This window comes from Centruroides vittatus, unplaced genomic scaffold (assembly GCF_030686945.1).
Source record: "Centruroides vittatus isolate TY-2023 unplaced genomic scaffold, ASM3068694v2 contig_10, whole genome shotgun sequence".
Taxonomy (NCBI): domain Eukaryota; kingdom Metazoa; phylum Arthropoda; class Arachnida; order Scorpiones; family Buthidae; genus Centruroides; species Centruroides vittatus.
In genome coordinates, this window is record NW_027120658.1 from 5258564 (window position 1) to 5283178 (window position 24615).

At 25.7% G+C, this 24615-nt stretch overlaps 1 protein-coding gene across 1 annotated transcript in view; it reads right to left on the reverse strand.

The window, feature by feature from the left end:
• Positions 1 to 24615, reverse strand: part of LOC136976181 (protein turtle homolog B-like) — a 109415-nt gene that overhangs the window by 8936 nt on the left and 75864 nt on the right. The window contains exons 4-11 of the mRNA XM_067271440.1: positions 16032 to 16235; positions 15406 to 15702; positions 14136 to 14426; positions 13043 to 13330; positions 12658 to 12960; positions 10599 to 10727; positions 845 to 872; positions 670 to 758 (exon numbers count right to left, since the gene is read on the reverse strand). Coding sequence (XP_067127541.1) covers positions 670 to 758; positions 845 to 872; positions 10599 to 10727; positions 12658 to 12960; positions 13043 to 13330; positions 14136 to 14426; positions 15406 to 15702; positions 16032 to 16235 — 1629 coding nt within the window. The remainder of the gene's footprint in view (positions 1 to 669; positions 759 to 844; positions 873 to 10598; positions 10728 to 12657; positions 12961 to 13042; positions 13331 to 14135; positions 14427 to 15405; positions 15703 to 16031; positions 16236 to 24615) is intronic.

Here is a 24615-nt window from a genome sequence, read left to right on the forward strand (position 1 = left end):
AACAGTCTTCCGTTTGCAATTAGATCCTTGAATGTCTTCTTGTAATTACTTGATCTGCCAATATTAGTTAAGCCATAAAGAATTCCGTTCTTAAAGGAAGACTTTTTTATTTGAATTGTACTTTGCTATTTTAGCATTTATTTATTCAAAAATATAATAATTTTTATGTGTTAATTATAAATAAGTTTATTGTTAGAAGAGCGTGCGTATTGTATAGAATTTTGAAGTGACAGTATCATTAAGTAAGTGCTTGACAAGCTGCTTTAGTATCGATCGAATGAGCGAGTCCCTTGTGAATCGCCTGTCGTCTTACTCCCAATTGTCATAGGGTGAGTGACCAGGTCATTGGTGGACAACGTGATCCTTTCACACCAGTTCATTCAGTAACCGACACATAATCATACAATTGTCTTTCAGCAGCCTATTTCTGCAACGATCTATTCATAACTCAAAGATAATTCGATTCCTTTTCACTTATTCTTACAAAAATCACTTTTGTCAACACTGTAATATTTATCTGATATCGGTTACGAGTAACGTAAAACAATTCACAATTATTTGAGGTAAATAGGTAAGCTTAAACTATAAACAATGGCACTATTTTCTAAGAAATTCTTTATCTTTTCCTCAGAAAAATTATTTTATTATCTTTTTTATTCTAATAATCACCTGGAATAATATCAGGACCTTTCCCATCTCCAACGTAAGCACACGATTTCCATTCATCATCTGTATCTTTCCGAAGTGGAGTCTGGCATCTGTAATTTCGGTCAAATTTCCATATATTAAAGGCTTACAAATATGATTTTTATGTAAAATTTATCAATTTATGATTTAAACTTACTTATCGTCCATAGCTGCAGATGGAACATCTAAAAATTAAAGAGAAAAATTAAAACATATTTAAAATTTAAGCAAATATACGACACAACTCTAATTATAATTAATATAGATCTACTACATGTATAACTTATATAAAAGTAAATACCTTAACGCTGAATAAAGATGTTTTTGTATGTCCACTCATACATTTTAAAATATTTAAATTAATTTTAAAAAAATAAATAAAATCCAATATATAATCAATGAATTAAAAAAAACGCTCATCGCAGTTGTTTGTAAACGCTAAAAACTTTTTGTTTGATTTCTTCCACTTCTTTGTTTGTCTAAAGTGCTTCTTTCGGAGAAATTTATTGAGAGGAGCTAAACTACAAAAAAGAAAATATGATGACAGCAAGATAGATTCGATGTAACTATTAAAATTATTTTGTTGACTTTATCTCACATAAAACTTTTCTAAATTATATCTTTACATGTTTAAAAAACAATGTTTCTAAAAATAGATATAAAATGTAATTTTAAGGCGGATAAAAATTCGAAATCAATGTATCACAACCGAAAACATCACGCCATTAAAAAAAAGGAAAGAAACTGAAGAATTGATAAGGGTAACTCTTTTGAGAGCGTAACTACTTCCATCCCCTTTTCTCTGGCCAAACTGATGATGGTGATTGATGTAGGCCACTGAATAAAACAATGAAAAATTTGAGTCGAAGAGACATCGGAATTTTTGACACGCAATTCCTAGTAAAGGAAACTATCGCAGCGGTGGGACATAACGTGAAATTGCTGGCTTTCCTTCAACTGCGTTGCAAATCGGTGGGTATCGTTGTCACGGGTAAAAGGTTCTGACTGTTCACACGTCTCTAACAGATTTCTTTGACATTCCAAGTTTTTCTGGCATCGATCATTCTAAATGCAAATTTCGAATTCCTTCAGAGTAAAACGTTTCAATCCGAAATACGTTCGTAAGTAAAACAATTTCAAATTTATAAAATAAAATAATAAATTAAACAATGAAGAAAAGTTTAAAAATACCAGAAGAAAATAAAGAAGTACGAACTTCTAATCAATAGATACTCGTATAATATTTATAGATTTGTATATGCGTGCGTATGCGTAGGCATATACTATTATTTTCCAGTAATTTGCAGTACAATTTATTTATTTATAAAGTATACCATGGTAACGATTTTAAAAAAGCCATATAAATACATTTCTTAATCAATTCATTCTACCTATATGTATGTGTATATGCCATATAAATAATTACATTTTAAAAATTTAAGTCGAAGTATCTAAATAATTATTGAGTATATCTGATAAATAATATAATAGAGAATTTCGACATTTATGAGGCAACAAAAATTATTAAGAAGGTAATCATAATAATTGCAACAGCGACAATTTTTTGAAAAATGTTGATTAGAAGATGTAAAAAATAAAACCTATTAGATTGAAAATACATTAAGTAAACATAAAAATTGCATATTCATTTATAGTTTATATATATATATATATATATATATACAAGAATATATATATATATATATATATACAGGTGGGCCAGCGAAAACGAAACGGCAGAGTGTTCGTGTTCGTCCAAGCAAAGCGCTCGGACAGGTCGATCTTTTGCTCGAGGGGACATCTTTTGCAATAAAGTTTTTGCGATTCTGAATATTAACTAAACAAACATTTTTTTTCGAAATAAATGTTTGTTTAGTTAATACAAAATAAATGAGTTTTTAAAATTTTTTGTTGTCTTTTGTATTCAGAATCGCAAAAACTTTATTGCAAAAGATGTCCCCTCGAGCAAAAGATCGACCTGTCCGAGCGCTTTGCTTAGACGAACACGAACACTCTGCCGTTTCGTTTTCGCTGGCCCACCCTGTATATTATACTAATATATATATATATATATATATATATTATACTAATATATATATATATATATATATTAGTTATGTTCAATAAGTTTTAATCAACGAAGTATGACACGAAAATAAAAAATATGAAAGAATTTTAGTTTCTGACTCGAAACACTGACATTTGAAATAAGTAATATGTAACTATATACGTTGAGTTACAGTCGTGATTAATTTGACGATGAATAATTATAAAATACTTGTGTAAGAATGTATAAAAATTTATTATGTCTTTAGATTAAAGAAGAAAAAACTAACAAAAAAATTTTCTTGTATAAGATTTGCGTGTTTACAGAGAGAGAGGGGGGCAAACACTTGATTGGAAGCGCGTGTATTGTAAATGAAAAGTTTGTTTCTTAAGAAAAAGAAGAAGAAAACATTCTTTACGATACTTGAGATGAATACATTATTTCTCTACGAAAAAATCTTTTTAAATTCCGAACACCGTCAATTCTATTAATCAAACAATCTCCCTATTTATTGACTTCGAAGATAAAAAATAAAGAATAATATTTCTAATATAATTTAAATTTTCGGATATTCTTTTCTTTTAGAAATTTATTAGAAATTTTATTGTTTCTAGAAATATTAGGTACTTGACAAATAGCAGCAATGTATGACAAAGTGCTGATTTTCATAAAATCAATGGAATTTATAGTGTCATTCATCAGACTTTCTATTTGGTGGTATTCGAGATCTGCATACAAGTAGCTGTCGTCTTAGAATTTACTATAATCTGTGATAAATTATTTCTATCTTGGACTAGACAAATGTCTTAAAGCTTAATAAACAGAATTCACAATTACTCCAACGGAATCGAAACGAGTTCGAATGAAATGTCGTGCAATTAGTTAGAGAATTTAGAAGAAAAAATATGAAGAATTTTTTGAAATTCACGTTCTTTAAAGGCTGCCTGTGGCTTGGGAAGTGCTTTTGGTAACGACTTTGCATACATTGTCGTATTTACTATGAATGTCACGATTGTGCGTGACCACTCACTTAGATTGTCTCTTTTCACGTGAGAAAAACATTTTCTTCTCGGATCGCTTAATCTGGTTTCTTTTTACAAGAAGGGAAACAAGAATATCTGAAAAGAATAGCTTCATTTTTTTCTAAATTTATAACAGATGTAAAAAAATTAACTAAATGAATGAGCTATGTAAGGATAAATAAGATAATGCTTACATGATTATTTACAATTGAATTAAAGCATCATCATCACATTTAGCAAAAATAATTTCTAGAAAATTGGATATAATAAAGAAATTATTCAGAATACGACAAAACTATAATATATTTTAATATTATATTATATAATAAAACATAATTACGTACGTAATATATAATAATGAAGAAGGGTAAAATCCTTGATTTTACCCTACTTCATTATTATATATTACAACATTAAATTACCCGATGGCAATAATATACATATTGGTTGTTAATATCTAAAGTTATAAAATTTAATTTAATGATTAATTGAATTTTTGATGCTATTTTATTATAATAAAATGTTTTAAAAGTATTTAACAGAATTCAACCTTTGTATATACAGTATTATTAATTCTGTCTCGTGTATTGTAAATTGTTTTATGACATAATAAACATTATTATAATTATTATTATATAATAAATTGTATTTGTCATCAATGACCAAATAATATCTTTCATTATTTAAAATATTTATGACGTTATCGGTAATTATGCAGTAACTATTTAACTAATCTATTATTATTTATTAAAGTATTTATTAATAAGGAGTTACAGATTTAATTTTACAATTTCTAGCCATTCAAAAACAATTAAAGAAGCAATAAATTTAAGTGTATTCACAGTAGCGTGATTTACATTCATTGCTTTCAAATAAATGTAAAGACTTAAAACTATAAATAATACGAAAATTTATTAAAGAGTATAATCCGTTAGTTCTTAATACTATATAAACTTCTTAAATAATAGAAATAGTTGTTTAAAATTATTAATATTTATCAAAAATATGTATTAAATGGAAGAACTTGTTCTTGTTTTCGTTACACGTATAATTTAATTATTGAAATGTAAATGAATAAATTCATTTGTCTTGTTTTCATTTTCCTGTTTCCATCATTTTCTTTAACGAATAGTTTTCTTCACTTGCCAACAAGAAAAATACATAATAATTCTTTATGAAGCGGTTGTAGTTATTTCCTAGGTGTTTACTTGTCAAAATTTCTCAATACATGAATGTAAATATCATTTACATTGAAAAAAAATTGATTTACAATATCTGTGAGTGTGTAGACAGTCCAGTAAATATATTGTTCAATTATATTTACTAAATTTTAATTATAATTAACTATAATTATTAAAAATAAAATTGTATTAATGCCAATATTTTTCTGTTTTAATATTATTTAATGTATATAATTTACGTATTAAAATTTTTACGTATCAAGATTTAAAATTGTATTTTCTAAAAGAGTATATTTATTTTCTTTTTTTGAAAAATAATTTTGCGTAAAATTTTCCGATATAAATTGTAATTTTATAATTAGAAAAATATCATCTTTAATTCATTAATTGAATTATCCTAATTAAAAAATTTAAAAAGAAAAAAAAATTAAAAATTTATGATTTAAGGAAAGTTGACAAAATTAATTAAATATATCAAATTTTATTTTCCTATAAGTAAGAAACATTTATTTTATCATTCAGAATACTCTTCAACCTTCGTTAAAATTCATAAATAATTAAATTTTTGTAAAAATATTATAACTTTCTTCAATAAGAAATCTTGAAATATAGTTTTATGTTCTTAAAATGTCGTTATAAATATATTGGAACAGTAAATTCCAATACCACTCGAACGTTGTAAAGAGAGAAAAATATGGTTTGCATCAGTCAATAGATCAAGCGGTTGCATTACTGGAAGACATTGATTTCTTTACAAGTTTCTCTGTCTGCCTCTATTACTAGACAAACCTGTAATGTTTCACAGGTTGCTCATACGATAGCTACTTTCTTATTATTGACGTTATTCACCTTCCACTGGGTTGTTGGCAGTCTGACATTCTTGTCAATTTTGGTTGGATAATCAATGTTCCTATCGTCCTACAAGTCTTTATATAGGATTATCGGAATCTTACTTTCATTTCTGTGTTTTTGTCTGTCAGAGATACGTCAATTTTAGTATTAATGGTTTACCAGAAGTAATTACTATCTTTCTTCGCTTATGATAAATTTCATTTTATATCCTTCATTACGAAATGAGACATTGCGTATAATCTGGTATAGAATCATTTGACTTGAAAATAAATTCGATGGTAATTCGAAAACAAAGATAAGATTAAATCATATATTTGTCTTGGTGAAAGTTCTGTAATGACTGATAAGAACTAAGTGGGATTTTCTTAATTAATTTCTTTCGATTCATTCACCGAAGTGTGAGAAGAAGATAGACAAGATCAACTAAAATCATGTCAGAATGTAGATATGATGAAGAGTGGTATCGAGGTAAGACAAAGAATGAGAGGACTAAAAAGGAATGTACGAGCACAACACACGTTTGAACTGTAGTGAGGACCGGAGTACCACGTCCCCTTAACAGAGTTCTTATAACTCCACTCACCTCTCGCACAGCAGAGGAGAAGGCGCGACGATTTCAAGGGTAAAGGTCACATTCACAACTTTCTAACAAATCAATTTATTTTAATAGCTACAAAATCAATTCCGACTAATACCAGAAATTGTCTATTTTATATTGGAAATTTATTCGGTTCGTTTAAAAAATATTAATAATATAAAAAAGGATTATTCGAAGAATTTAATTTTGCAATAAAGAAGGAAAAGTGTCCAATGTGCCGAGTAAATAGCCTGTAAAATTAACTTTAATTCTTATAATTGAAACTGAAACGATTTGGAATTCATAAATTTAAATAAATTTGAAATAAATTATGGAATTCATTTACAAACTTAACTATTTAAAAAATTGAAATTATTTAATTTGGATCTTCCTTCCTATCAAGCAATGCACGAAGAGTCCATACATTTTTCTCGTAATAAATACTTGAGAGAATCTTAGTATTCGAGCTTTTTTCGAACTGAACAATAGAAACTTAAAGAAAATGGCGTAAAGTGAAACACATCTGTTACCTTTAGCTTTAAAATGATGACCCACAGATGACAAATGGTCTCGGATTTCCAATTTATTGATACGAAGGATTTTATAACTACATATTTTCTATTCCAATCAGCTTCAAACTTTCTTTTATAATAAATATTTAGAAAATTATAAGCTTCTTAACATATTAAATTGTTTACACGAACATCAAGAACTTAACAATGACAATTTTTGAGTATACTTATCATGATATATTATCATGAAATCAAAGTTCTATCTAGTGTTATTTCGATAACTTCTGATGAAATATAGTTTTTATTTAGTTTAGTTGATTTTCTGATAAGCAAATAACAGCAATAATGTGTTATAAACTACCATACGAATAATATATTCGTGCAAGAAAATCCTAAGATAGAGAAAAGAGAATTTTCTTCCCAAGAGTACTCTGTAAACACACTGAATACATTAACCAAATATACTGTCAGACATACTCGCTTAATTTTACCTTGGAGACAGTTAATAAGTTTTTACTAGAATGAGAAATATTCCTGTTGAACGAAAGGATAAAAATAATTTTATTTCTTACAAGAGAAAAAATAATACATGTTTAATTATATCATAATAAAAACGGTTTTAATAATTGAATAAAAGAAAAGGTATTAACAATAAGAAAATACCAAGAAATTGTGACAAGCTTCTGCTAATATTTGTCAGAGATTAAGAATAGAAGGATGTATTAACATTCTTTTGATTTAGATTAGCTTTTTTTCACATATTTGAAATGAAATTAGTATACTGTGATCATTTTACTATTACATTTAAAGCATATATAAATTTTTGGATATGTACGTATTAAATTATATAATTATTTTAGATAAAAATCAATCAAAGTAAAAATTCAAAACTTAAAGCAAAAAAAAAAAAAAAAAAACTTAGATTACAAGATCGTAAAGTATGATTCATTCCATATACTCTACAAAGTAATATTAATATAACATTTCAATGTAAGATTTCCTTTTTTAAAGTTCTTGTGCATAGAAATGATGTAAGAAATCATAAAATGAAAAAATCTTTTATAAAGTCATATTGAGATATAAGAGGGAAAAAATCGTTAATGGCGTATTTTCAGTTGATATTTGTACACGCAATTATTTATTTCCCTCGTAATGCTATTTATTTGAATAAAAAAAAGCAAGAAAACCTTTAATATCTTTCATTGCCTGTTATCAAGAAATTACATCCGAAAAAACTTGTACACTTTTGATATGAAAGATTTTTAATGAGAGTTTGTTGTGGACTCGGCGCATCAACAAATATTTATTGGTATTTCATGAATATAATATTATCTTAACTCTAACCTTTCTAAGCATAAAAACTAATTTCCGAACATCGACTTTTGTGTTTTTTCTTCCTTTCATCAAAAACAGAAAACTTAAACATTAAAAATCTGCATACATTTTTATTTATTAAAATATATTTATTCCGGAAATTTCTTAAAATTTTCAAGTAATTTTAATAGATTTATATCCAAGATAAAAACTTCCAAATTTTTAAAATTTCTTTAACAGGTATTTTAGTAATTATCTTCTGTCATAATTTTTATAAATAAATGTTTAGCTTATTGCAATTATCAAGTATATTCATAAAGTTATTTAAGCTATTTAAAAATTCTTTATTATGTGTATAAATTTATATCATTATTATCTGAATATAATTTATAAAAACAATGGTTTAAATATATTAAAACCGGAAAAATACAGCAGCTAATATCGTATTATATTCTCAGTGCTTCATTTTCTATAATACTTTTAATTTTACTCACTGCAAACAAACTTTACATTTTAAATTCAATATCATTCATACTCAAAGTTAGTAATTAATAGAAACATAGAATTTAGCACATAAGCAGTTGATGCAGTAATAAGTTTTCCACGTATCTACTTTAAATATGTGAATAATTTTTCAAATATCTAAGTTTATTTTCGATAATACATAACACTGTAGTAGCAAACAGTTTTCGTATTCAAGAATCAATAATACAGAGTTATTGCTATTAATTAATAATACACGCTAATAAAACATTGAATAAATTAATTGTATTTACTAACAAACATATAATTGAATAATTTAATTACCGCATTAACAAAATATAAATATGAAGAAATGTAAACCTTTAACTCATGAGAAATTGTATAGATTCTCTAATCTATATATATAAAAACGAATGTATGTCTGTGTGTGTGTGTGTGTGTGTGTGTGTGTGTGTTTTTGTCCTTCATGCATTACCACACCATTTATCCGATTGCCATGAAACTTTGGGAAGTTGTTTAATACATTCCCGCGAAGGTTTGTGGCATATGTGAAGATCACCATTTCCCCCTTTCAAAAATATATTTATATATGGATTAAGGCTTTTATGTCCAACAGATGGCGCTAACTTCAGACGACCTAAGTTTGCTTTTCTGTGAGGCATTATGCTTTTCTGTGAGAATGGACCTAAGCAGATCATTTTCTACCTATCTATATAAATAAAATACAACGTTTGTTTGTTCCTACCGATTCCTTTGAAATTTTGACACAACGTTGCATTCGAATATGCACGTGTTTTTATATAATATACATGTCGAAATTCTCCCTACGGGGGGGAGATGGACGGGATTAAGACTTACCGTGAAGAACTCGGCTTCTATTTATACTATTTTACATGCGGTTTTTTGCGTTTTTAATTGCGTTTCAATAGGTAACGTCAACAGAATATACACTAAAAAGGGATTTTTCGATATTCCCCCCACGGGGGAAGTGTTACACATTTATAATAGATACATTTTGAGCCACAACAACGCGTGGCCGGGTCAGCTAGTTATATATATAGTTTGCATATTGATATATTCTTTACTTCACAACTGGATGCACAGGTAGTCACTGGGCATCCATAACATCACTCTTTATTCAGGATGTTAAAGATGCCCAGTGTCTATCTATGCACCCAGTTGTAAAGTAAAGAATAATTAAAACAAGATACAGTTTCTAAATACGTATATATATATAATGTCTGTATAATTTAATCTCTGTTATATAAAAAGAGCTTTGAAGGTTCATCTATAATTTTTTCTAATCATTATAAATTAATTAAAAAAATCAAATCGAAATAATGTGTCATATAATTGTTTTTATTTTCTCATGATTATTAAATTTATTTTTTAAAAATTGAAACTTTTCATTCTGAAATTCAATATAATATTTTTAAAAAAACAAACTGAAAGAAAACACTCTGATGTAATTTCTTTACAAAATTAACATATAAATATATTTTTAGAATGAATTTTTTAACTGAACAAAGAAATTTCTGATATTCCTCAAGAGGAGAAGAAATTTAAAAATTTTCAAAATATTCTAATCAACAATAAATTTATAATAAAAATAATGGCAGAAATTTTAAAAAATTTACACGTATTTTTTAATTAACAACTACATAAAATATTTATTCTTTATATTTAATATTTCTCTTAATTAGAATAATTGATATTTTAATATTTTCAAAGTAGGTAATTATATATAGTTTTTGATAGTAAATTGTTGTTCTTTCATAATTTAAATATTTGTTTTTATTTATTAATTACACTTTTTATAAATGAAAATATTTTCAATTAAGATTAATTCATTTTATAAATTATTAAAGTTTTCATAAATAAAATAATCATAGATTTGTATAAAGAATAAAATTCATGACTAACTTCTCCTGTTTCTGCTCCTGTTTCTGATCTTCACAATGACTATAGTCAGGAATATTGATGAGGTTAACCCAACAGAAACTATTGTCAGTACCAAGAATATCGGAGGAAAATTGATTTTCCAATCGTCATCTGCAAAGATTAACAGTTCTTTGTTATAGGAATAAAATCTTAGAAAATTCATTTGCATTAATTGCAATTTGATATATTTAATTGGAGAAATGATTAATTTACATGCACGAAAAATGTTCTATATTAATATTTTTTATTTAAAAAAATTCAAATTATTTTATTAATTCAGAAGATTCATAATGATATTTCAAATGTATTAAAAATTTTATCTATTTGTATATTGTTTATTCATAATATTCACTAACGAATAAATACTTGTTTAATTCTTAATCAAGTTCATAACAGCATTAAATTTTAATAACATTTAAAATTAATTTTAATAAATTATTATTAATTCTCTATTCAAAAGCATGTTAAAGTTTAATTGAGGTTGTATCAATATCATTATCATCATATTGATCATATTGATAATTTTTTGAATCAAGTGTCATTCTTTTTACGCAGAAACACTTACTCCCTGTGCTGAATCTGTCATTTTAGCTACAGAATTTATAATTTTATATAGAAAAATCCTTAATTCTCTGAATAAAATGTTTAATTGTCAATGAAAAGATCTGTAATTCTGTATACAAAATCTGTAATTGTCCATGAGCAAATCTGAAATTACTTTTGAAAAATGTTAATTAAAATGTCACAAAAGTATATTTAACAGTAAATTGGTTGAGTTGCTAAGTCTTTAAATCGCTATTAGTATAGATATGTTGGAGAAATTCACCACTGATTAAACTTAATGGGCAAATCAAATCGATATTTTCTTTAGTGATATTCGTTATGTGATTTCAAGCGATAAATACATAACCATAGTGGCTTTCTTTATTTATTGATCATTACCATTAGAGATATTCAGCTATAAATATTACCTAATTAAATCACGATTAGCAAATTTTCTTATATCGAAGTAATATTTTATTAATTAGAAATTTCAATTTGTTATTATACATCGTTATATATATTTTTTTAAATTTTCATTGTAAAACAATGATATCTCGCTAATTAACGTAACATATTGCTTCAATGATTCATTAATATAATATTCAAATTAATTATAATTAAAAAGAATAAAAAAGAAAACTTTTCCATCAAAGTTTCCTAATTGTTATAATATATAAGCTCTATATATAGAAAGGAAGATGTTACCAGTGTTTATAAAAGTCATTCGTGTGAAAGAATATGATTATTCGATTCCGTATGCATTGATTAAGATGCTTGATATAAATATAAAAATAATTATTTTCATTGGATATAATCTGTATTAAAAATTCGTTTAATTTGTTTTCTTAAAAATGGAAAGGAATTATTTTCTTTCAAAAGATTCAGAACAATAACAGATAAATAATTCTTTTCATTTCTACTAATAAAAACAAATGAATAAAAAATAATAGATAAATCTGAAATTGAAAAATAAAATCTCCTTACGGCAATTATCGTTTTAAATACAAAATTCTCGCTTGTTCTATTACTTATACTTAATATAAAATGTACAAAATATACTAAAATCTTTTACTAAATGTTACGCTTAAATGATTAATTAGTTGATCTTTTATGTTAATATTAAGATATTAAGTGAAAATTTTATAATTTAATTTTGTAGCAGAAGCATTTTATTTGATTCTAGCAATTCTGGAATGTTTATCTACCTGTATTTCATTAATTTACGATGTTTATTTTAATTAGACAATAAGAATTTATTTAGTTTACTATCTTGTCAACACCTTACTTAAATATTGTACTTAATATACTTTTACTTCATAAAACAGACATAAAATAATGTAAGAAAAATTTAAATTGTTTTATATTCAATCAGCACTTTTGTTTCCTATGCTAATACAAGTTTAATCCTGAACAAGTAATTATTTTCGCACGCGCACACACACTAATTTACTAATGTACTGTACAAGTATACCGTATATCATTTTTAATAGCTGATTACCTGTACGTGTTAAGCTCGATGGTGACGGTAGAGTACTCGTGTTTAGTACAATTATAGAACTTCTACCAATCGAATTACTAGAATATATAAAAACTTGAAAATTTCCTCCTGGTTCTAAGTCTGTGACGGTGAATATTGGCACATCGGAAGTTTGATTGTTCTGTAATGTTTTAATCACTGTGCTGTATACTTCTAACACAAAATGTTGGCTAACTCCACCACTATATCCTTCTATGCAATGGACTACGAAGCTCGTTTCTGTTTGGTTACTAACAGAGCAACTCTTCGGTTTTTCGGGTGGACCTAAATTCATCATAAACATTTAAAGGATATCATAACATAAACACTAATATAATTTTAAAAAATTAATAGAATAATTTCTCACCCGCAGGTAAGATGATATAAGTACACGGTATAGTTTGCTCCCCTACACTATTCTTTGCCCAACATTCTATAGTACCGAATTCTTCGTCGGATTTTGGTATATATGTAGCAACGTTACGAGCTTCTTGATTGGCCATCGTCATCATTTGTCCCGTGTCAACTGACGTGTTAACTTTCCATCGAAAGGCTAATGGTTCCGGGTCAGCGTATACTTCACATGCCACTCTCACTGGCTCGTTCTTCCCACCACTGTAGACAATTTTTTCCTGATGAGCACAAACGGGCGAGTCTGCGAGTAAATTGCCAGCATTTTGTCATCTCGATAATTGATAGTTACAAAAACCACAAAAATGTAACCACAAACAGAGCTATCGTTAATATTATTACAGTATATATATATATATATATATAAATTATACCTGAATTTATAAACTTACATAACAAAAAATTTAATTAATTTATTTATTATCATTATCAGTTCTATAAGTAACGTTATATCGAAGGATCATACAAGAATAATCGAACCTATTCTCTTAAATATAATAAATAACTATTCAATATAAAAACACTCAAATACATATTTTAAAGATAAAAAATTAACTGGTAATATAATATATTCTGCAATTTACTTATTATATTTAATTCTATTAAATAACAACTACTAAAAGATTTAAAAACTTAATTATCTTAAAGGAAATAACTTTATAAATTATATAAAGTATATAAATTTAAAATTTTTTCAATTATCTTAATTCGATTTTATGATCAAAGTGTATTTTATTTCATTTCATTTCATTTTTGTTTATTTAATACTTCTAATTATTATTATTATTATTACTTTAACATTAAAATTTTATTATTAAATTATTAATTTATTTCAGTAATTGTTATTTATATAGCATAAATACTTAACGAGCCACTAACTCAAAAACGTTTGAAAAATATATCATTTACTTTAAAAATCGTCAGTTAAATTTTATATAATTATTAATTATTTATTTTAAAAGAGATGATTTTTATAATTAATTTCACTATTAAAAGTAGAAATGCCAATTTATATTATTATATGTATTGTAATAAATGGAAGTACGCACATTGTATCCTGAGCATCACAGGATTACTTTCTACTCTTCCTTCAGAATTAGTAGCAATGCACGTGTACTGGCCTTTGCTCGACTTGTGTACCTTCTGCAGGATCAACGACTGATTAGTGATGATAATCCCCGCCGTCCTGTTTGTCTGTAATTGTCGTTCGTCAAACTTCCAATCGATATTGGTGGCGGGTGGGTTGGCATGTACCACACATTCCAAATACACGTCACTTCCTTCTTGAATAGGAGAATGACGAAGTTTGCTGCTCAAGCGTAAAGTCACCTGGGGGGCATCTGAAATCAAATTTGATTTTCATTAAAAATGCAACTTCTAGTTTAACAAATGGGAGAACTTTAGCGACGTTTTAAAATCGATTAGTTATTACACAAAATATTTATTTATAAAAACTGAACAGAAACAGTTTTTTGTGAAACAAATATGAAGGTCTTTACAATGAATTGCTCTAAAACTTTAAAAAAATTTTAAAAATTTAAATAGTTAACGCATTCTATAGAGAAAATTTGCATATTTTATTTCTTCTTTTAGCAAATAAAAGCGACTTAGTGGTATACATCGATTCATTTTTAACAATGCGCTGTGTTAAGTTAACATAATTTACGTATTGTTGATAATGAAAATGTGTTTTCAATAAATATTTGCCTCAGGAGATGCAAAAATTTATAAATAATTACTCAAAGCCTTAAATTTTCTGAATTAATATAAAAGAATGTATAAAAATAATACAAAATAATTGTTAACGTAAAACTTGTTAAACATAAGTTAAATTTTTATACTAGTGAATTAATTGGAATTTCATCAGAATAGATGAAATGATCGTAATTAAATCGGAAATAAATTTATTATCTAAATTGGAATTTTTATTGAAATAATAGTAAGCTAATGATTTTTATCATTGCGATTTATTTGTATTTGCTTATTATTCATATCAATACACAAACATAATTTTCCAAAAATAAGAAAATACGCAAATAAATTCAAGTCCAGTGACAATAAATTTAACAATTGATTCTTTTTTATTCAAATTATAATAACATTTTTTCTATAAATTTTTATCCGATAAGTTTTTAATATTATATTTTTTTCTTTTATTTTACATTGTTTACATCTAGGAATTACCATAAGAGAACTATGGTATAATTTCTTTAGAATTCTTTATCGAGGCTCTAAAATAATATAAATGCAATTTTTTAATGAATAATTTCTATGAAATTTATTATAATTAATTTAAAAATATAAAAAAGAAACACTCACAATAAACATCTAAATTCCATCCGTGCTCGATAGTACTGTCAGCAATCAGCGTGTTTTGGGCTCTACAAGATAAATATCTTCCACTATCCTCTCTCGATGGTCTAAATGATAAAACGCTGGTCGTTATATTACCATCGACAGACACGATATCTTTGACCGACTTCAGTTTATTTTTTCCTAACCACCAGGTAATCAGTGCCGGAGGTCTAGAACCAATTGCTCTGCAGTTTAACTCTACTTGCTTCATTGAAGCCATAGGTTTTCGTTCTCCTTCGATCTGTACATCGAGTGGACGAACTGAAGACATAAAAAAATAGAAATTGAGCATCAGTCCAAGACAACATATTGGGTTCTCTTCACGACACGATATTGATTAACGTACTTGTTACAAACTCTCTCTCTCCGTCCGTTAATCGATTAGTGAATTTGAAATTTCTATAAATATACATCAGCCTTACCGTCTACAATTTATTTATTGCGCTAAAACGTCATCGATTTAATATTTTTAAATAAAAATCCCGTAAAATATTTATGTATAATGGTTATACGATCCGAATTTCAAATTATAAAAACGTAAGTTTTTAAAATAGTTTTATAAGAAGTGCCTTGAAGAATCATTTACTTACAGTTCATATCGATCGTGACCGAGGACACGAGGGGTGCTGTAATGTTGTTGTTAATTGCCTTGCAAGTGAAGACAGCCATGAGATCGTGACGTTGTAACGCCGAAATCTCCAATTCATTCATTACAAAATTTGAAGAAACGATGTGATATGTGTCATCTAACAACACATTCTCTCTCCACCACGTTAAAGACGGCAAAGGTTTACCTTTTAAGAAAAAATCATAGGTACGAATTCATAAATTTAATAAAACAAAAAAAATACATAATTAAAGTTTAATTTTAAATAAATATTTATAAATTTAAAACATTTACGTCATTAAAAGAGGATTCTAAAATAGTCTATTTGCATAATGTGAAGACAAGTTAAGACCCCAAGCACTTTAATTCATGAAGATAAAGAAAGATAGAGGTCCTTAATTTATTTATATTAACACCAATGCCTTTATCTGCGACAAATCTAAAGCGAGTGAGATTATCTAGGGTTTATCTTCTTGTAATGGCATTTGGCCAGTTCTCTTTTGGTCTAATCAGCACCGAAATGACTTCACTTCTACAATACAAGAAGGAGAGAGGTACTCGCAATGTATACGATAATCGGTTGCTAGATGGAACATTGACTAAAATACTTTTCAAACTCACTTTGCCAAATCTAGACGTATAGAGGAACGACCTTATTGCATGTTTTCGTCAACCAATTTACTGTAATTGCAATAAAGGAAACGACTTGGCGAAAAAAATTTACTAATGAACACTGAAAGATTCTAGAAAACATATTATTGGCTACATTACAGAAATTAGTAAGAACCTATCAATTCTAATCACCTAAACTCAAATATCACATCAAGAGAAAGCATACAGAAGATAGAAACAAAAGAAACTGAAGAAGAATCTAAAACGTAAACGTATAAAAAATGTTTCTTATATTTTACTTTATTTTTTAAATCTCAATATAAAATATTAAAATAAAACTACAACTGCGAATTCTAAAATATATATTTATACTTTTTTTTATTTGTTTTTTTCAAATATGAAAAATTTAACAGAAAATAAATCGCATAAAACGTTCTAGTTGAACAAATATATGTTTTTATTTAAAATATTTATATTAATTAATATAAATATCACTAAACGAATTCCTTTATATACCAAACGTTTTTTATGAACAGAAAACTTGAAAATTAAGAAAATTATATTAGAATATTATTTTTACACTTATTAACTACTTCTGTGTATACAAAATACAGTGTGGTCCAACCGTATCAAATTAATTTACATATTAAATAAAAGATTTAAAGAAGAAATAACTGTAAACCTACTAAAATAAACTTCAGTGTCTACATCTTTCTTTATTATGAAGGAGTGAGAACTGCAGTACACGATCCTTCTAAAGTTTGCAAATAATAATAAAAAACACTTAAATAACACAGAAATTTTTTATCTGCATGTATAATTTAAAAAACTCTATATATTTAACTACGTCCTGGCGGATTTTAAAAATTAATTAATTAACAAACATAACTATCATTAATTATTTGAAAAATATTTTCAACAAAGCCAAGAAATATTTACTTTAATTCGAGTATAAAAAATAAATTAGATGACGAGTAATTTTAATTTATTTCATTATTTAAAAAAGAAAAAAAAAACAGTTAAATAATCAATTTAAAAAGAACTTTTAGTTCTTTAATTTCATGATGTATTACGATTCGTAAATGAAATTTATATTATCTTTTAAATAATTCATTGAATTCAACTTCAATTATTTCTCAACAATTATCATCATTTAGAATTCGGTTTGTAAATGGTTATATTCATTTTACTTTCACAAAATTAAATTTTTTTTTTCTTTTATATATTCCTTTGCTTCCTTCTTGAATTATGTCGTTTCTATTTAGTTCGACTTAATCTTGTAATCTTTTTCCTTTTTATATTTAATTAAAAATTGCTTTGAATTTTAATTGTTTCATTGGTGAATTAAATTATCAATTTTTTGACATTTGTTTTTTTTATATTCTTAAGCGATTTAATTAATTAAAAATTTATAAATATCGGACATTTGTTGCAACGTTATCTAACGGCAAAGAAAATGGAAGAAGCTAAACATTAATAAAGTAAATTAATAAACACGATGTTGGCATTCTACTATCATTCACATCTGGATAGATTCATTTACAATATGTAGACAGTAAAGAAAGAAGACAGTAAACGTTTCTTCGAGATTGATAGGGATGCTTAAGTTATAAATGATGAGTGATTCATGTCAGTGATGCACGAAATAAAATATTCACTCTTACTCACTGACGAATGAAGAATGTTGAATTATTATTAAGAATCGGATGTTCGAAGAATGATCGTTGGAATATACAGAAAGAAAGAATCATACAGAAATCATACAGGAGGAAAAAATAATAAAATTTTCTTTTCTATTCAGAAAAATGGAAAATTCTTAGATTCCATTCCATCATATTATTTATTATATCAAAATAATTATATCTTTAATAATGTCATATCAGCTTTTCAATTAAGATAATGAAACGTTTCTGTGAATGTTATAGTTTAAATAAAGATATTTACACGTATATTTTTTAAAGAAATCTTTCTCGAATGATATCGTAATGAATAATTCGAATGCCTGTTAATAATAATTTAGTTTATTGAATTGAAAATTATTCTACGTAATAATTTGTCAAATTTAGCTTTTCAGTGAGTAGGATATAAGTAGTTAGCGTAAATAAATTTCTTTATAAATATACATATATAATTTTGTAGGCAATTCCAACGTACTATTTAATTTATCGAACTTAAATGCAAACTTTCAGAATGAATTATTTAATAATCCTTTTTAAATTTAATTCATTGATGGATTAAAGTTTGGCACCAGCATATATTAACTATATGTCCATCCAAAAATACACCCTTAATGGCCATTAAGGAGGAGAAATAAGTAGAGATATCTCAACTTGTACCATGAAAAATTATGAAAATTTGGACGTGTTCGAACTCAGATCACCTATGATAATAAGCGAACAACTTGCTATTTAATTTAATAAAGTAAACTCTAATAGTCCATCTATCCTTCAGTATTTCCGTATTATACTAATTGATAACTGTAATAATTTACTTCGAAGATGTCTGTACATAATAATTTTAAACAGAAATTACTACGATTAAAAATTTATGCAATTTCAACATAATACATTACCAAAATATTCCAATTAATTTTCATATCTACATCATGAAAGTTTATGAAATTTAACTATAAACATTCTCATGTATTTTCATTTGTAGCTAAGGCATTATACTTTTATCTTAGGTAATTAATATTTCTGACACCCGCAACGAATGAGAAAAAATCAGGTAAATTACACCTGAAGCGCATTAGTTTTGATTTATGCACAAAATTCATTACTCTAAGTTGTAGACATTTGTTTAGAAAACGTTAAAAACGTTCTACGCTTTTAGAATTTATTAAAGACACAACTCTACACGTAATTATAATTAGTGTTTGTGTTTTACACAAATTTTTAAGCATTATTTTTTCAAGTTTAATAAGAAAAACCGTATATTTCTCATTAAAAGTTTACATTACAATTTTTTAAAAATTATTATCATTATAATTATATTTATTAATAAAATACAAAAATTTTCAAACAAAAAATTATAAAATGTAGTAAAAACATCGAATAAGATGTTTTACATAAAAAATAAAAATGTAAGTTTTCCATTTTACAGATAAAATATAGACCAAGAGGAAACTTGCTATTACTTTATTGTTTCATTACTCGGGGGTTGAAGTTGGATTCAGTGAATTTTTTGCAACATTGTGCCCTCTGGCGATAACGCTGAATAATCGAATTTCTTACAAATACAGAAATATTATTTACAGAAATAACATTAAACTTTTGACAAATTTACTATAAGAAAAGCTATTCTAAGCAAAATTCAATTCAACGCATTTACAACTAAATTTAGAGTTAATTTTTTCCACATATTTTTGGTTATTTTTATGAACTTTTTTGTAATTTAATTGGTATATATTTCATTAATCAACTGGAAAAAAAATTGTTATCGATTCGTGTTTGAAAATAATCATTTCTTTATCAACTTCTGTCTATTGATTTCCATCATTCTCTATGTTTAATCAACCATAAACCAAATCTTTCGAACAAAGTCAGAAAGATTTTCTTGTTTGAGATTTGGCAACACACATAAATCTATCTATATATATATATATATATACATTGCACAGTTAATATGAATATATAGAGATATACAATGCCCAAAAGTCGGTTAATCACTTGAAGACAAATGTTTCATTATTTAAATATTCATATTTTATTACTTACAAAATATATACTAAAAATTATTGTGACATCCTCATAATACCGGGCTGCAATTTTTAATCATGTTTTTAAATTTATTTAATTTAAAATATATGCTCTTGATCTTAAATTTGTAGTGTCTTGCCCCTGTAAATCACACTTTTCCTGTTAACAATAGAGTTATGCCGATCATCTATGTAACTCCGTTCCGAAGAAATTTTGAATTGAAATCACATGACTTCCGTTTTGTACCGGAAGTTATTATAAAGTTAATCTGGGCCTTCCACTCTAAGCTATCTATATCTGTTGTCGACTTTTACCTATTAACTAACATCGTTCTCGAGATTATGGAAGGACAAACAGACTGTCGAACGACACTAGGAATTTATAGGTATACAGTTATTTTCAAATTGCAGCCAAATGAAATTCTTCTTGATTTTCGGGTCACCCTAGATTAACAAACTAATCTTTATAAATATTAATACATACTTATTTATATTATGTTTTCTAAACCTTCATTTGTTGGCGACGGCTCGTTACCCCTGCAAAAATTTAATTCATTCTGCATAGTGAAGTTAATTGTAATTATCCGTCAATAATTAAATCCTACAATGTACAAATTTTTACATTATTCATCGATTTTTTTTATTCGTTTTAAAAATAGTTTTATAAACCGATTACTAAAAAATCTCAGCTTAAAAAAAGCTTTGAGTTTTTAGTACAAATATTAATAATATAAAATTCAGTAATATTTCTATTTTAAAAAATAGTCTTTCTTTAGAATTGTGTGTGTGTGCTTTCTTTTATAATCCACAATAAAATCTCCAGAAATAGAAAATACCTTTTTAACAAATCTCAGCTGATAAGTTGTCATCACTCGGGACTTTATTATTATTTTTTTAAAAGAAATATTTTATAGAAGAAACTTTTTAAAAGGTTATTCTAGATCATTATCCGGATAGGAATAATGAGAATTGATCCCTTAAGGTACTTTGATCATTTTCGGTTTTTCAACATCAAGAAATAATGCATCCGTCAGGAAAGTATCTCACTCTAATGTATTTAATGCAAAAGTATAATCTTTTTCCAAAAATGTAATTGGTTTCCTTTCCATTAACTTATCCTTACACAATCTATAAATTTACCTCAAACTATAATCCATCTAAGATTCACTGAAAAGAATTAAATTTGAAATATAATACTTTGAATTCAATATTTGCTGCATCAAATTTCTTTAAACTGGTAAATTGTTTTCACGTTATTTTCCTTCCTTTCCTTTAACTAATTAACTAACCGTAATAGCGTGGTTGTAATTATAAATATAATGCGAATTTAGTTCTAATTAATTATTATTATTATAATTACTAAATGATCATTTTTATACGTAATAATAATTTTTATCCAATCTTCTTTCTTACGAATGTGGAACATACAAAATTTTGTATTTTAAACTAAATATAGAAATTATTTATTTTAATATTTTAATTTAGAGTTTTATATAGATATTTTTAGTTAAGTTATAAATAAAATATACTAATATTCATAATTTATTCGAATTAATTGAGTAGTTCACTATAGAAAAAACTGGTATATTGCATAGTGGTATATTGAGTGTTATATATGAAAATTCATAAATGAAATAAACACTAATGTAAATTAATTTAGGTTAATACAAATATACACATTAATAATATATAATTTATAGCAAAATAAATTAATAAATTAATATAACATATAACAAACATACTTAATAATTTTAATCAATCATAATCTAATTAATTTAAATAGTTAATAGTTTTTAGTTTATATTATTTAAATATATACAAAGTAATGAATATATTTATTAATTTATTGAACAAAATAAACATTATTATTTTTTAGTAATGTATAAAATTCCTATTATGGTATATTTCAATGCAAGGGCTTTCAGAGGTGGGTTAATTGGCCCCAATTAATTGTCTCCCCTGGAATCGAGTAAAAATTTCACAAATTATAACAATAAAAGTGATCGACATACGTAACTTTACACCCTCGATCATGACTATACAGTATTCTATAGTCTAATTGTAAGGGGGGTAAACCGCAAGAAATTGAATTTATTGATGTAATTATTTGTTTTCAAGTTCTACTCGTCTGGAAAATTTTCTCAAACACCCGTGTTTCTATGTGTTACAATCAAAATCGTTTTGTATCTATCAAGTAAACACACAGTTTATAAGATTTGGAGTTCAAACGGGTGGACTCGAGAAGTTTATTACTCTAGAGTTTTAAATTATGTAGAAGTTTTCAGTTAATCCCTTAAGTTATCTTACAACAAAATTCTAATCGCATCGTTTCTATTAATTTCGAAATATATTAATTAAGGAGTAAATTAAAATATTTGAAATCCCGATTAAAAATCATAAACTAGAACAAATATATGTTTTGAATATATAGAATGCAATTAAAATTTAATTACTAAGAATTGATGAGTATTTATTATAAGCAAATTAACAATTTATATCGAGTTTATTGAAGTATTTATTATTTCTGAAGAATGAGGTTGTAGTTTATAAATAAGTTTGTATACTTTACTAATAAAATTATTAATAATTTGACAAAGTATAATTAAACGAGAAAATAATGAAGTAAAATTCAAGTTTTTATCATGAAGAGAATTTTATGTCGAACAAAATCATAAACTTCGTCTATGGTATTTTATTATTTTGAATTATTTATCATTTAAAATTCATTATTGATGCATATCATCTTACTATTTTTGCATATTTTTATTACAATTCGAGGGAATTATTTCGTATAAATTGCATTTTCTATTCATGAAAATTTAAAACAACTCATTTATTTGATGTTAAACAATTCGTTCAATATGGGAATGCTCATTATACTTAATTAACAATTTCCTAAGGGAATTATTACTATTATTAGCTAAGTTTAGAAGTTTAATATAGATTTAAATTAAATTGTTCGTACACTTAATACTATAAAAATCCATAAAAATAATTTTCTCTTCTTTATTTTAATGCATAAATTAATTATTAATGTTTGAGTGTAAGAGCTTTTAATTTAAAAAAAATAAGATAATTTTGATTAGTTGGAATTTAGTAGAACGTGCACTTAGTACTGTACTTATTTTAATATGTAAAATTCGAATAATATTTTATACTTGAAAACTCGACATATCAGTAAATTTAAATAGAAGATCACGTTAACTCGTTGAATTTTGATGAAAAATTACCTATTTAGTATCTATTTACCTTCTGTGTGTGCGTATGTAGGTGTAGGTGTGGGTTTCTGTGTTTTAAGTGTAAATTATTTGAAATTATGTAATATAGTTTATTCAAAATTTTAATAATAAAGCGAAGTAAATATATTAATATGAATACATATATTTTTAAAATTATACAATAATTATTTATATTATAACTAAAATTCTATTATCATCTAACCGCTGTTTTATAGTTATCCCTCTATGTTATATTGTTATTGGGCTGTATGCCTGACCCTCTTTAATCTCGAGAACGATGTTAAATAGATGAAGGTCGAACCAGATTGGAAAGCGTAGAGACAGGAGGCCACAATTAACTACATACGGTGTGATCTCAATTCAAAAATTTCTCCAGAATGGAGTTACATAGATGACCGGCATGACTCTTATTATTATTAAATAAATAATGATGTACAGGAGCACGACACTAATCATTTGAGATTCGAATCATGTATTTCAAATTAAATAAATTAAAAATATGACTAAAAATTGTTAAAAAAAAGCCCTATTGACTAAATACCTAAATTGTATGACTAAAAATTGTAAATTGTAAAATTAATTTTTGCTCGTTATATATTAAATAACTGTGTGTGTTTCTTTGTTATTTAAAAAATAAAATAACCTTTCTTATATTATTAATTAAATTAATTCAGTTTTAACACAGCTTACGAAGAATATGTTGAATAATAATTTTCATTTTAATCAACTAACTTAATGGAAATATAAATATTTATTAATAGAGACGAATAAAAATATACCTATCTTTATATAAGTCTATGATAAAATATTTATTTTTATTACATAAAAATAATATGACCTATCTTTACAATTTGCAGCTAGACAATTATCTTTGTGTTCATTTAAGTGAGTTATATGGTTTTACATTTATCGGAAATATAAACTAATTTGTTTTGTTGATACCGGTTTATGACGTCATTTTAGATACTTTACTTTCTATTCTTTTTTACCTTCCTTTTTTCTTTTTTATCAAAGTAATG